The sequence below is a fragment of the Taudactylus pleione genome, unplaced genomic scaffold (assembly GCF_031769625.1).
Source record: "Taudactylus pleione unplaced genomic scaffold, aTauple2 ptg000356l, whole genome shotgun sequence".
Classification (NCBI taxonomy): domain Eukaryota; kingdom Metazoa; phylum Chordata; class Amphibia; order Anura; family Myobatrachidae; genus Taudactylus; species Taudactylus pleione.
Genome location: NW_028284757.1, coordinates 627,791 through 644,971, shown reverse-complemented (window position 1 = coordinate 644,971; position 17,181 = coordinate 627,791). Strand labels below are relative to the sequence as shown.

At 48.8% G+C, this 17,181-nt stretch overlaps 1 protein-coding gene across 2 annotated transcripts in view; it reads right to left on the bottom strand.

Annotated features, from left to right (window-relative positions):
- The window catches only part of LOC148508565 (anion exchange protein 2-like), a 414,596-nt gene that overhangs the window by 270,761 nt on the left and 126,654 nt on the right, over positions 1–17,181 (bottom strand). For both annotated transcript variants that reach the window (XM_088444359.1, XM_088444360.1), the window contains exon 5: positions 11,960–12,060. In XM_088444359.1, the coding sequence (XP_088300485.1) occupies positions 11,960–12,060 (101 nt within the window). The remainder of the gene's footprint in view (positions 1–11,959; positions 12,061–17,181) is intronic.

Here is a 17,181-nt window from a genome sequence, read left to right as displayed (position 1 = left end):
CTGTAACCACACACATCCCTGACACCTATCCTGTAACCACACACATCTGACACCTATCCTGTAACCACACACAGCCCTGACACCTATCCTGTAACCACACACAGCCCTGACACCTATCCTGTAACCACACACATCACTGACACCTATCCTGTAACCACACACAGCCCTGACACATATCCTGTTACCACACACAGCCCTGACACCTATCCTGTAACCACACACAGCCCTGACACCTATCCTGTAACCACACACAGCCCTGACACCTATCCTGTAACCACACACATCTGACACCTATCCTTTAACCACACACATCCCTGACACCTATCCTGTAACCACACACAGCCCTGACACCTATCCTGTAACCACACACAGCCCTGACACCTATCCTATAACCACACACATCTGACACCTATCCTGTAACCACACACAGCCCTGACACCTATCCTGTAACCACACACATCACTGACACCTATCCTGTAACCACACACATCCCTGACACCTATCCTGTAACCACACACCTATCCTGTATCCACACACAGCCCTGACACCTATCGTATAACCACACACATCCCTGACACCTATCCTGTAACCACACACATCTGACACCTATCCTGTAACCACACACATCTGACACCTATCCTGTAACCACACACAGCCCTGACACCTACGCTGTAACCACACACAGCCCTGACACCTACCCTGTAACCACACACATCCCTGACACCTATCCTGTAACCACACACATCCCTGACACCTATCCTGTAACCACACACATCCCTGACACCTTTCCTGTAACCACACACAGCCCTGACACCTATCCTGTAACCACACACATCACTGACACCTATCCTGTAACCACACACCTATCCTGTAACCACACTCATCTGACACCTATCCTGTAACCACACACAGCCCTGACACCTATCCTGTAACCACACACAGCCCTGACACCTATCCTGTAACCACACACAGCCCTGACACCTATCCTGTAACCACACACCTATCCTGTAACCACACTCATCTGACACCTATCCTGTAACCACACACAGCCCTGACACCTATCCTGTAACCACACACAGCCCTGACACCTATCCTGTAACCACACACAGCCCTGACACCTATCCTGTAACCACACACAGCCCTGACACCTATCCTGTAACCACACACAGCCCTGACACCTATCCTGTAACCACACACAGCCCTGACACCTATCCTGTAACCACACACAGCCCTGACACCTATCCTGTAACCACACACATCCCTGACACCTATCCTGTATCCACACACAGCCCTGACACCTATCCTGTAACCACACACAGTCCTGACACCTATCCTGTAACCACACACAGCCCTGACACCTATCCTGTAACCACACACATCACTGACACCTATCCTGTAACCACACACATCCCTGATACCTATCCTGTAACCACACACATCACTGACACCTATCCTGTAACCACACTCATCTGACACCTATCCTGTAGCCACACACAGCCCTGACACCTATCCTGTAACCACACACAGCCCTGACGCCTATCCTGTATCCACACACAGCCCTGACACCTATAATGTAACCACACACATCCCTGACACCTATCCTGTAACCACACACATCCCTGACACCTATCCTGTAACCACACACAGCCCTGACACCTATCCTGTAACCACACACATCACTGACACCTATCCTGTAACCACACACAGGCCTGATACCTATCCTGTAACCACACACATCACTGACACCTATCCTGTAACCACACACATCCCTGACACCTATCCTGTAACCACACACATCACTGACACCTATCCTGTAACCACACACAGCCCTGACACCTATCCTGTAACCACACACATCCCTGACACCTATGCTGTAACCACACACAGGCCTGATACCTATCCTGTAACCACACACATCACTGACACCTATCCTGTAACCACACACATCTGACACCTATCCTGTAACCACACACATCTGACACCTATCCTGTAACCACACACAGCCCTGACACCTATCCTGTAACCACACACATCACTGACACCTATCCTGTATCCACACACAGCCCTGACACCTATCCTATAACCACACACATCCCTGACACCTATCCTGTAACCACACACATCCCTGACACCTATCCTGTAACCACACACATCCCTGACACCTATCCTGTAACCACACACATCCCTGACACCTTTCCTGTAACCACACACAGCCCTGACACCTATCCTGTAACCACACACATCACTGACACCTATCCTGTAACCACACACCTATCCTGTAACCACACTCATCTGACACCTATCCTGTAACCACACACAGCCCTGACACCTATCCTGTAACCACACACAGCCCTGACACCTATCCTGTAACCACACACAGCCCTGACACCTATCCTGTAACCACACACCTATCCTGTAACCACACTCATCTGACACCTATCCTGTAACCACACACAGCCCTGACACCTATCCTGTAACCACACACAGCCCTGACACCTATCCTGTAACCACACACAGCCCTGACACCTATCCTGTAACCACACACATCCCTGACACCTTTCCTGTAACCACACACAGCCCTGACACCTATCCTGTAACCACACACATCACTGACACCTATCCTGTAACCACACACCTATCCTGTAACCACACTCATCTGACACCTATCCTGTAACCACACACAGCCCTGACACCTATCCTGTAACCACACACAGCCCTGACACCTATCCTGTAACCACACACAGCCCTGACACCTATCCTGTAACCACACACCTATCCTGTAACCACACTCATCTGACACCTATCCTGTAACCACACACAGCCCTGACACCTATCCTGTAACCACACACAGCCCTGACACCTATCCTGTAACCACACACAGCCCTGACACCTATCCTGTAACCACACACAGCCCTGACACCTATCCTGTAACCACACACAGCCCTGACACCTATCCTGTAACCACACACAGCCCTGACACCTATCCTGTAACCACACACAGCCCTGACACCTATCCTGTAACCACACACAGCCCTGACACCTATCCTGTAACCACACACATCCCTGACACCTATCCTGTATCCACACACAGCCCTGACACCTATCCTGTAACCACACACAGTCCTGACACCTATCCTGTAACCACACACATCACTGACACCTATCCTGTAACCACACACATCACTGACACCTATCCTGTAACCACACACATCCCTGATACCTATCCTGTAACCACACACATCACTGACACCTATCCTGTAACCACACTCATCTGACACCTATCCTGTAACCACACACAGCCCTGACACCTATCCTGTAACCACACACAGCCCTGACGCCTATCCTGTATCCACACACAGCCCTGACACCTATAATGTAACCACACACATCCATGACACCTATCCTGTAACCACACACATCCCTGACACCTATCCTGTAACCACACACATCCCTGACACCTATCCTGTAACCACACACAGCCCTGACACCTATCCTGTAACCACACACATCACTGACACCTATCCTGTAACCACACACAGGCCTGATACCTATCCTGTAACCACACACATCACTGACACCTATCCTGTAACCACACACATCCCTGACACCTATCCTGTAACCACACACATCACTGACACCTATCCTGTAACCACACACAGCCCTGACACCTATCCTGTAACCACACACATCACTGACACCTATCCTGTAACCACACACAGGCCTGATACCTATCCTGTAACCACACACATCACTGACACCTATCCTGTAACCACACACATCCCTGACACCTATCCTGTAACCACACACATCACTGACACCTATCCTGTAACCACACACAGCCCTGACACCTATCCTGTAACCACACACATCACTGACACCTATCCTGTAACCACACACATCTGACACCTATCCTGTAACCACACACATCCCTGACACCTATGCTGTAACCACACACAGGCCTGATACCTATCCTGTAACCACACACATCACTGACACCTATCCTGTAACCACACACATCTGACACCTATCCTGTAACCACACACATCTGACACCTATCCTGTAACCACACACAGCCCTGACACCTATCCTGTAACCACACACATCACTGACACCTATCCTGTATCCACACACAGCCCTGACACCTATCCTATAACCACACACATCCCTGACACCTATCCTGTAACCACACACATCCCTGACACCTATCCTGTAACCACACACATCCCTGACACCTATCCTGTAACCACACACATCCCTGACACCTTTCCTGTAACCACACACAGCCCTGACACCTATCCTGTAACCACACACATCACTGACACCTATCCTGTAACCACACACCTATCCTGTAACCACACTCATCTGACACCTATCCTGTAACCACACACAGCCCTGACACCTATCCTGTAACCACACACAGCCCTGACACCTATCCTGTAACCACACACAGCCCTGACACCTATCCTGTAACCACACACCTATCCTGTAACCACACTCATCTGACACCTATCCTGTAACCACACACAGCCCTGACACCTATCCTGTAACCACACACAGCCCTGACACCTATCCTGTAACCACACACAGCCCTGACACCTATCCTGTAACCACACACATCACTGACACCTATCCTGTAACCACACACAGCCCTGACACCTATCCTGTAACCACACACATCCCTGACACCTATCCTGTAACCACACACAGCCGTGACACCTATCCTATAACCACACACATCCCTGACACCTATCCTGTAACCACACACAGCCCTGACGCCTATCCTGTAACCACACACATCTGACACCTATCCTGTAACCACACACAGCCCTGACACCTATCCTGTAACCACACACAGCCCTGACACCTATCCTGTAACCACACACAACCACACACAGCCCTGACACCTATCCTGTAACCACACACAGCCCTGACAATTATCCTGTAACCACACACAGCCCTGACACCTATCCTGTAACCACACACAGCCATGACACCTATCCTGTAACCACACACAGCCCTGACACCTATCCTGTAACCACACACAGCCCTGACACCTATCCTGTAACCACACACATCCCTGACACCTATCCTGTAACCACACACAGCCCTCACACCTATCCTGTAACCACACACAGCCCTGACACCTATCCTGTAACCACACACAGCCCTGACACCTATCCTGTAACCACACACAGCCCTGACACCTAATCCTGTAACCACACACAGCCCTGACACCTATCCTGTAACCACACACAGCCCTGACACCTATCCTGTAACCACACACAGCCCTGTCACCTATCCTGTAACCACACACAGTCCTGACACCTATCCTGTAACCACACACAGCCCTGACGCCTATCCTGTAAGCACACACAGCCCTGACACATCCTGTAACCACACACATCTGACACCTATCCTGTAACCACACACATCTGACACCTATCCTGTAACCACACACAGCCCTGACACCTATCCTGTAACCACACACAGCCCTGACACCTATACTGTAACCACACACATCACTGACACCTATCCTGTAACCACACACATCTGACACCTATCCTGTAACCACACACAGCCCTGACACCTATCCTGTAACCACACACAGCCCTGACACCTAATCCTGTAACCACACACAGCCCTCACACCTATCCTGTAACCACACACAGCCCTGACACCTATCCTGTAACCACACACAGCCCTGACACCTATCCTGTAACCACACACAGCCCTGACACCTAATCCTGTAACCACACACAGCCCTGACACCTATCCTGTAACCACACACATCACTGACACCTATCCTGTAACCACACACATCACTGACACCTATCCTGTAACCACACACAGCCCTGTCACCTATCCTGTAACCACACACAGTCCTGACGCCTATCCTGTAAGCACACACAGCCCTGACACCTATCCTGTAACCACACACAGCCCTGACGCCTATCCTGTAAGCACACACAGCCCTGACACATCCTGTAACCACACACATCTGACACCTATCCTGTAACCACACACAGCCCTGACACCTATCCTGTAACCACACACAGCCCTGACACCTATCCTGTAACCACACACATCACTGACACCTATCCTGTAACCACACACAGCCCTGACACCTATCCTGTAACCACACACAGCCCTGACACCTATCCTGTAACCACACACATCACTGACACCTATCCTGTAACCACACACAGCCCTGACACCTATCCTGTAACCACACACAGCCCTGACACCTATCCTGTAACCACACACAGCCCTGACACCTATCCTGTAACCACACACAGCCCTGACACCTATCCTGTAACCACACACAGCCCTGACACCTATCCTGTAACCACACACATCCCTGACACCTATCCTGTAACCACACACAGCCGTGACACCTATCCTATAACCACACACATCCCTGACACTTATCCTGTAACCACACACAGCCCTGACACCTATCCTGTAACCACACACATCCCTGACACTTATCCTGTAACCACACACATCTGACACCTATCCTGTAACCACACACAGCCCTGACGCCTATCCTGTAACCACACACATCTGACACCTATCCTGTAACCACACACAGCCCTGACACCTATCCTGTAACCACACACATCCCTGACACCTATCCTGTAACCACACACAGCCGTGACACCTATCCTATAACCACACACAGCCATGACACCTATCCTGTAACCACACACAGCCCTGACACCTATCCTATAACCACACACAGCCCTGACACCTATCCTGTAACCACACACAGCCCTGACACCTATCCTGTAACCACACACATCACTGACACCTATCCTGTAACCACACACATATCCTGTAACCACACACATCTGACACCTATCCTGTAACCACACACAGCCCTGACACCTATCCTGTAACCACACACATCACTGACACCTATCCTGTAACCACACACAGCCCTGACACCTATCCTGTAACCACACACAGCCCTGACACTTATCCTGTAACCACACACAGCCCTGACACCTATCCTGTAACCACACACAGCCCTGACACCTATCCTGTAACCACACACATCACTGACACCTATCCTGTAACCACACACATCCCTGACACCTATCCTGTAACCACACACATCACTGACACCTATCCTGTAACCACACACATCTGACACCTATCCTGTAACCACACACAGCCCTGACACCTATCCTGTAACCACACACAGCCCTGACACCTATCCTGTAACCACACACATCACTGACACCTATCCTGTAACCACACACCTATCCTGTAACCACACACATCACTGACACCTATCCTGTAACCACACACATCACTGACACCTATCCTGTAACCACACACCTATCCTGTAACCACACACATCTGACACCTATCCTGTAACCACACACAGCCCTGACACCTATCCTGTAACCACACACATCACTGACACCTATCCTGTAACCACACACAGCCCTGACACCTATCCTGTAACCACACACAGCCCTGACACTTATCCTGTAACCACACACATCCCTGACACCTATCCTGTAACCACACACATCCCTGACACTTATCCTGTAACCACACACATCTGACACCTATCCTGTAACCACACACAGCCCTGACACCTATCCTGTAACCACACACATCACTGACACCTATCCTGTAACCACACACAGCCCTGACACCTATCCTGTAACCAAACACAGCCCTGACACCTATCCTATAACCACACACATCTGACACCTATCCTGTAACCACACACAGTCCTGACACCTATCCTGTAACCACATACAGCCCTGACACCTATCCTGTAACCACACACAGCCCTGACACTTATCCTGTAACCACACACAGCCCTGACACCTATCCTGTAACCACACACAGCCCTGACACCTATCCTGTAACCACACACAGCCCTGACACCTATCCTGTAACCACACACATCACTGACACCTATCCTGTAACCACACACATCCCTGACACCTATCCTGTAACCACACACATCACTGACACCTATCCTGTAACCACACACATCTGACACCTATCCTGTAACCACACACAGCCCTGACACCTATCCTGTAACCACACACAGCCCTGACACCTATCCTGTAACCACACACATCACTGACACCTATCCTGTAACCACACACCTATCCTGTAACCACACACATCTGACACCTATCCTGTAACCACACACATCACTGACACCTATCCTGTAACCACACACATCTGACACCTATCCTGTAACCACACACAGCCCTGACACCTATCCTGTAACCACACACAGCCCTGACACCTATCCTGTAACCACACACATCACTGACACCTATCCTGTAACCACACACAGCCCTGACACCTATCCTGTAACCACACACAGCCCTGACACTTATCCTGTAACCACACACATCCCTGACACCTATCCTGTAACCACACACATCTGACACCTATCCTGTAACCACACACAGCCCTGACACCTATCGTGTAACCACACACAGCCCTGACACCTATCCTGTAACCACACACATCACTGACACCTATCCTGTAACCACACACAGCCCTGACACCTATCCTGTAACCAAACACAGCCCTGACACCTATCCTGTAACCAAACACAGCCCTGACACCTATCCTATAACCACACACATCTGACACCTATCCTGTAACCACACACAGTCCTGACACCTATCCTGTAACCACACACAGCCCTGACACCTATCCTGTAACCACACACAGCCCTGACACTTATCCTGTAACCACACACAGCCCTGACACCTATCCTGTAACCAAACACAGCCCTGACGCCTATCCTGTATCCACACACAGCCCTGACACTTAACCTGTAACCACACACAGCCCTGACACCTATCCTGTAACCACACACAGCCCTGACACCTATCCTGTAACCACACACAGCCCTGACACCTATCCTGTAACCACACACATCACTGACACCTATCCTGTAACCACACACATCGGACACCTATCCTGTAACCACACACAGCCCTGACACCTATCCTGTAACCACACACAGCCCTGACACCTATCCTGTAACCACACACATCCCTGACACCTATCCTGTAACCACACACATCACTGACACCTATCCTTTAACCACACACATCTGACACCTATCCTGTAACCACACACAGCCCTGACACCTATCCTGTAACCACACACAGCCCTGACACCTATCCTGTAACCACACACATCACTGACACCTATCCTGTAACCACACACCTATCCTGTAACAACACACATCTGACACCTATCCTGTAACCACACACATCACTGACACCTATCCTGTAACCACACACATCTGACACCTATCCTGTAACCACACACAGCCCTGACACCTATCCTGTAACCACACACAGCCCTGACACCTATCCTGTAACCACACACATCACTGACACCTATCCTGTAACCACACACAGCCCTGACACCTATCCTGTAACCACACACAGCCCTGACACTTATCCTGTAACCACACACATCCCTGACACCTATCCTGTAACCACACACATCACTGACACCTATCCTGTAACCACACACATCTGACACCTATCCTGTAACCACACACAGCCCTGACACCTATCCTGTAACCACACACATCACTGACACCTATCCTGTAACCACACACAGCCCTGACACCTATCCTGTAACCAAACACAGCCCTGACACCTATCCTGTATCGACACACAGCCCTGACACCTATCCTATAACCACACACAGCCCTGACGCCTATCCTGTATCCACACACAGCCCTGACGCCTATCCTATAACCACACACATCTGACACCTATCCTGTATCCACACACAGCCCTGACACCTATCCTGTATCCACACACAGCCCTGACACCTATCCTGTAACACACACAGCCCTGACGCCTATCCTGTAACCACACACAGCCCTGACGCCTATCCTGTATCCACACACAGCCCTGACGCCTATCCTGTAACCACACACATCTGACACCTATCCTGTAACCACACACAGCCCTGACACCTATCCTGTAACCACACACAGCCCTGACACCTATCCTGTAACCACACACAGCCCTGACACCTATCCTGTAACCACACACAGCCCTGACACCTATCCTGTAACCACACACATCTGACACCTATCCTGTAACCACACACAGCCCTGACACCTATCCTGTAACCACACACAGCCCTGACACCTAATCCTGTAACCACACACAGCCCTGACACCTATCCTGTAACCACACACAGCCCTGACACCTAATCCTGTAACCACACACAGCCCTGACACCTATCCTGTAACCACACACATCACTGACACCTATCCTGTAACCACACACAGCCCTGTCACCTATCCTGTAACCACACACAGTCCTGACGCCTATCCTGTAAGCACACACAGCCCTGACGCCTATCCTGTAACCACACACAGCCCTGACGCCTATCCTGTAAGCACACACAGCCCTGACACCTATCCTGTAACCACACACATCCCTGACACTTATCCTGTAACCACACACAGCCCTGACACCTATCCTGTAACCACACACATCACTGACACCTATCCTGTAACCACACACAGCCCTGACACCTATCCTGTAACCACACACAGCCCTGACACCTATCCTGTAACCACACACATCACTGACACCTATCCTGTAACCACACACAGCCCTGACACCTATCCTGTAACCACACACAGCCCTGACACCTATCCTGTATCCACACACAGCCCTGACACCTATCCTGTAACCACACACAGCCCTCACACCTATCCTGTAACCACACACAGCCCTGACACCTATCCTGTAACCACACACAGCCCTGACACCTATCCTGTAACCACACACATCACTGACACCTATCCTGTAACCACACACCTATCCTGTATCCACACACAGCCCTGACACCTATCCTGTAACCACACACAGCCCTCACACCTATCCTGTAACCACACATAGCCCTGACACCTATCCTGTAACCACATACTGGACCTCATTCAGAGGTGGTCGTTAGATGCAAGCGGTCGCTCTGAATGAGGGCAGCCGCTTGCATCTTGTAGTGCCGCCTCTTGGTCGATCGCTAAGCTGTGGGTTACCACCCGCAGCTCTAGTGACCGACCAGGGTGATGGTCGCAATGGTGAAGACCATTGCGACCATCGGGGCTTCTTGCTCTGATCGAGGAATGCCTCTGTTTGGCCAGCCACGCCCCCTGCCCGCCTCCCAAACAGGGCGAGCTGTCTTTCACCACTGAAAGCTCGCCCGCTTTGGTGCGAGACCACTAGCGACGGAGCACCCGTTGCTAGCCGGGTCTCACGCATGCGCACGTCGGAGCCGACTCTGTAGTACGCATGCTCTGTGGGGCAACATTGACCCGGTTGCGAGCGCTCAGCGCCCCTGTGACCGGGTCTAAATGACCCCCAGTGTCCTGTGTACATACCTGTTTGAAACAGCCTTACAACTATGGAGCATATTCTATTATCTGCAAGATTTTTTTGTGAAAAGTGCTCCGGCTATCGAGACCATTATGACGCCCCCGATTCTAGCGCTATGCAATTGAAATTGGTTGTGGTAATTAAACAGTTGAATTTTGGGCAATTTGAGGCCAGTTAAACTTATGTAAAAAAAAAAATTTGTAAAGCTATTTTTTTTTTATTTCACCCCAAAAATTACATTTAATTATTAGCCCAATTAAGCTAACTGAAAACTTCCAATTTCCTAATTACTCTATAGGTGTAGAGTGGGGTTTCAGGTGTCCCAAAGGTTCTGCACCAAGTCCCAACATTTTTACCTTAAAATGTTTTTTTTTCCCAATTTAGCACTGAAGCTCTGAAACTGCGAGAAAAAAAGCTTCATTCATTTCTTTTGAAATCACAACAGCAGCTGAATTTCTAGCAGCGACAAGAAAAATAAATAACGCTCACAACTGAATAAGCCCCTTTGTGTTTCCCTATTTGCTGATATAGGCATAACTGTGCCGTTCTCTTACCCCGATGCCTGAGATTTACGCTCCTTACTTCCACCATCTGCAGGAGAGACCGGCGCCACCCCAGAATCTCTCTGAGAGACATTATCCTCCGCTGGGAAGAACTGTGAAATAAGGAATAAAAAGGGGTCACTGGCGGCTCTAGGACTGTAATTCCCTCTGTACCATGGGCTTATGTACCGAAAGGACAGAAGATGGGCAAATAGTACATACAGTAAGTAAGTGACTTCCCGGAGTGCTGGGGACACTGAGGCCCTGATTCAGAGCCGGACGCTCGCTCTGAGAGGGCCGTTCATCTTAGTTTTTAGAGCGGCCTCCTGGCCGCTCGTATAGCTGTGGGTGACCACACACAGCTATAGTGAGCGGCCAAAAAGATGGTCGTGATGGTCAAGACCATTGCGACCATCGGGCTTGAGACGAGACCCTTGTGGTAGGGTCTCGTTGCAGCAGGCCCTGGAGTGCTTTCGGCTCTATCAGAGCCGAGAGCACTCCCACTGACATCAGTAGTGAAAGGGGGCGTGCTGTCACTCACCATCGACAGCACGCCCCCTTTGTAGCGAGACCCATAGCGACGGCTTGGTCGTCGCTATCCGGGTCTCGTGCATGCGCACGACGGGAGCCGGCTCCCCCGTGCGCATGCGCACTGGGCCAACATCGACCTGCTTGCAAGCGCTCGCGAGCGGGTCTGAATTAGGCCCACTGTATGGAAGGGAGGATCGGTCTCCTTAGACTTCAGAGACAGAAAGCTGGATCATTGGGGATGTAGCTTCCATCCTGGTGCTCAGAATCCAGGCGCCCGCATCCCGACAGTAAGTGGTGGGGTTAGGGTTATGGTCAGGCACTAGGGCGGGAGGGTTATGGTCAGGCACTAGGGCGGGAGGGTTAGGTTTAGGCTGCGGGGAGGGTTAGGATACTTACCAGCATGTGTCGGTCTCCTAACCCTGTCTGGAAGCTGGTGTCGGGATTCTGAGTGCGGAGATTCTGAGCGCAGGCAGCCCGGACCCTCCCGATCATTACTGTATGTGTAAGACTCTCAGTGACCGGTGTGTGGGGGATGAGCTCTTCATTTAATGCAGGACTCTTGTATGAGACAACTGTAGAACTAACCGTATATATCTCACATAATAACCTGGTATACAGGCATTAATATAAACCACGCTGTATTTCAACCTTCAGGTGCATTTGATCTCACTATAAATGTAAATTCAAAGTACATTCAGGAGCTTTTGTCTTTCTAAGGAAATTAAACCGTATATATTGTGGTTAGCGCTTGCTGTACTTGGCTGCTTGTAGTGGGGTCAGAGCTTGCTGTACTTAGCTGCTTGTAGTGGGGTCAGCGCTTGCTGTACTTAGCTGCGTGTAGTGGGGTCAGCGCTTGCTGTACTTAGCTGCTTGTAGTGGGGTTAGCGCTTGCTGTACTTAGCTGCGTGTAGTGAGGTTAGCGCTTGCTGTACTTAGCTGCGTGTAGTGAGGTTAGCGCTTGCTGTACTTAGCTGCTTGTAGTGAGGTTAGCGCTTGCTGTACTTAGCTGCGTGTAGTGGGGTTAGCGCTTGCTGTACTTAGCTGCGTGTAGTGAGGTTAGCGCTTGCTGTACTTAGCTGCGTGTAGTGGGGTCAGCGCTTGCTGTACTTAGCTGCTTGTAGTGGGGTTAGCGCTTGCTGTACTTAGCTGCTTGTAGTGGGGTTAGCGCTTGCTGTACTTAGCTGCGTGTAGTGGGGTTAGCGCTTGCTGTACTTAGCTGCGTGTAGTGGGGTTAGCGCTTGCTGTACTTAGCTGCGTGTAGTGGGGTTAGCGCTTGCTGTACTTAGCTGCGTGTAGTGGGGTTAGCGCTTGCTGTACTTAGCTGTGTGTAGTGAGGTTAGCGCTTGCTGTACTTAGCTGCTTGTAGTGGGGTTAGCGCTTGCTGTACTTAGCTGCGTGTAGTGGGGTTAGCGCTTGCTGTACTTAGCTGCGTGTAGTGAGGTTAGCGCTTGCTGTACTTAGCTGCGTGTAGTGGGGTCAGTGCTTGCTGTACTTGGCTGCGTGTAGTGGAGTTAGCGCTTGCTGTACTTGGCTGCGTGTAGTGGGGTCAGCGCTTGCTGTACTTGGCTGCGTGTAGTGGGGTCAGCGCTTGCTGTACTTGGCTGCGTGTAGTGGGGTCAGCGCTTGCTGTACTTATGTAGCAGGTTTTCTCTCTCCCTTACTTCCTACTATAAACCTTTCTATATTTCTTTTCCTTTAGTGCCTCCACCCAAGTCTTGTATTTCCTTATGCTATAACTGGAGTGGACTTGGGAACACCGCTGACTGGTATGTAGTGGTTATGTGTCGAGTTATACCTTATTGTCAGACCTTTAACCTAGCAATGACACTTATATATATGCAGCAGCAATAATTCGCTTCAATTTAGCATCTATGTGTACACTCAGGATCACACAGGAATAGGTTACGTAGTTTATTTTACTGCAACTCTCCATTCTGCAGAAGATGAGTTTGGATAATGAGCAATGTATTAGTCATAACATTCTCAGAATAACATTCATCAATTAAGCATGAAATCATCACAATATTACTTTATACAAATTACATACCAATAACCTGTTGTCTTTAAAGCTTTGTAGAGATTACCCTCTCATATGCTGGTCTTATATTTCCCTTATTAGTTAATGTGAATGGCCATGCTTGTTGGTGCACGTATTAGTAGAGTAATATGCAGTTAAGTAGTAAAATCCAGGTTTATAGGGAATTTCTAAAGCCCAGTATTACCAATTCCTAAAATGAGTCTCTTCTTATCCAATGGGCCTTAGTAGTGATATGCACCAGCCTGTAGCGTTATTCCTTATAATCCTTGGTGCAGTATTAGCAATTGCGACTGAATATAAATACAATAGGCCGGAGTCAATGTTGTCTAAGAGCAAAAATAATAATACTGAGCCTGTGCTGGATGTTACTATAACTAATTACTCAATATCGATATCTGTTGTATTGTCACATAGCGCTCACTATAATACTCTGATGTATTGGTGGCTTGTATGTAATAGCGCTTTACTTCTCATGTATTCCTTAATCTAATGCTCTTAGTACAACAAACCTGTCTGCTTCAATACGATGTCAGTCTATAGACTGCTGAACTGCTGTCCTGTACTCATGCGGTAAAGAGAGTGTTACTATAATAAAGAGACCGGTCAGCAGGACTAATGTTAGACTTCTCTCTGTCTCCTTCCTTCTCTTCCACAGGCGCAGCAGCGCTGACCAGACTCCTCCTGGGGCTGGGCCTCAGACCCTCTGCTTGGCTGACTCTCACGTTTCTCAAAGCCGAGTTATAGGCAGCACTCACTCTCCAGATCCTCCCCCTAAGGTCTAGCAGCGTTCACCCCAGTGTCCCTCCTTCTATCACTGGTTTCCAGCTCTCCAACACCAGGCACAGCCCCCTCCTCAGGTCAGCAGCCGTTTAAGAGCCACTGGGCTAACTCCTCCCCTCCCAGCTCCAACTGTCACTTCACTGAGCTAACTCCTCCCCTCCCAGCTCCAACTGTCACTTCATAACCTGCCAATGGCACCCCTTCATTGCCAGGGGTACTGCAATAGTTCATAGTCCTCCCACTATATAATCCCACTGTCACCACTGCAATCATCAAACCCCTGTATATACATTACATCACATCACTGTGGCACTCTATACATATTCATAAATACATGCAAAAACTATATTATATATATATACACACACTATTCACATGCTTAAAGCTGCTTATTTTAATATTGCAAGGGATTACATTCTCCCCCTGGTGCTCAGGTACTGAAACAGATATACTATGCATTTTCAGATCCAGAGCACCATTGCTTTCTTTACATAACCTGTTATTTTTGCATGAAATGACCAGTTTTCTTAATTATTCTAACTCTAGTAAGCACTCCCAAAATAGGGCCATGAATTTACAAATATGGCTGTATTACCCTTGGTACTTCTACAGGTAATCCTAACTTTTCATAAGTAAATATCATAGGAGGCTTTCACTCTCCTATCGGACGGTCACTGAGAGTCCTAACTGGTTCAGGAGAGCTTACTATTTCCGATACTACTGGTGAATCACTCAATAGTGATCCTTCTATTATATCTCCAGGAATTGAAATTCTCTCCACATTTCTACCCTCCATAAAACCATCAGATGGACTTTCTTCAGGGTCATCTATATCATTTCCAGTCTGGTGATTACACTTTGTCAAAGGAGCTTTATCATCTAACAATGGGGGTGAACTATCTCTGTAATAATACAGTCCAGTATTATATTCATAGCTATACTCCCCTATATCACCATTTTCATTATAAGGGAGTGTGTCTATAGATATAGGATGATGTCTACTTGTTCTGTTCTTTAATTGATTCATTTCCTTCTCACTTGGCTGTTGAGTTTCTTTACTGGGCTCCGGGAAACTGAATTTCACGGCTGATAGGTAAAATATGTTGACGATGATATGTCACAATAGTTCCCGATCCATTCTCCGATCTTAACCTATAAACAGGAAGGTCTGGTAGTTTTTCAACAATGACATATGGTTCCTCCCTTCATCTGTTTAATAATTTCTTCCTTTTGGGTAATCCCAGATGTTGCAGTAGCACTCTGTCCCCAGTTTGCAATTCATGCCTTTTTACATTTCTGTCATAGTAAATCTTGTTTCTTTCTCCAGATTTCTGTGAAATTTGACTGGCAAGTTCATATGATTCCTTTAGCACTCTTCTTAATCGCTGCACATATTTGGTATGGGGTTGAAAAGAAGTGTTGTTTGCAGAAATCCCCAGGCTCACATCAATGGGTAGACGAGCCTCACGCCCGAACATCAGTACATAAGGGGAGTACCCGGTTGACTAAGTTTTTGTGCAGTTGTACGCATGCACTAGCTGGCTCAAGTACTTACTCCACTGATGTTTGGCCTGAGGATCCAGTGTACCCAGCATGTCTAATAGTGTTCTATTTAATCTTTCAGGTTGTGGGTCACCTTGGGGATGGTAAGGAGTTGTATGTGACTTGGTTATCCCACAGCATGCACAAATTTCTCGAATCAATTGACTCTCAAATTCTCTGCCTTAATCGGTATGTATTCTTGCTGGTAATCCATAATGGATGAAAAACTTGTCCCACAATGTCTTCGCTACAGTAGTGGATTTTTGATTTGGTGTGATATAGGCTTGGGCGTAACAAGTAAAATGATCTGTTATAACTAAAATGTGGTACTCTTTACCTGACA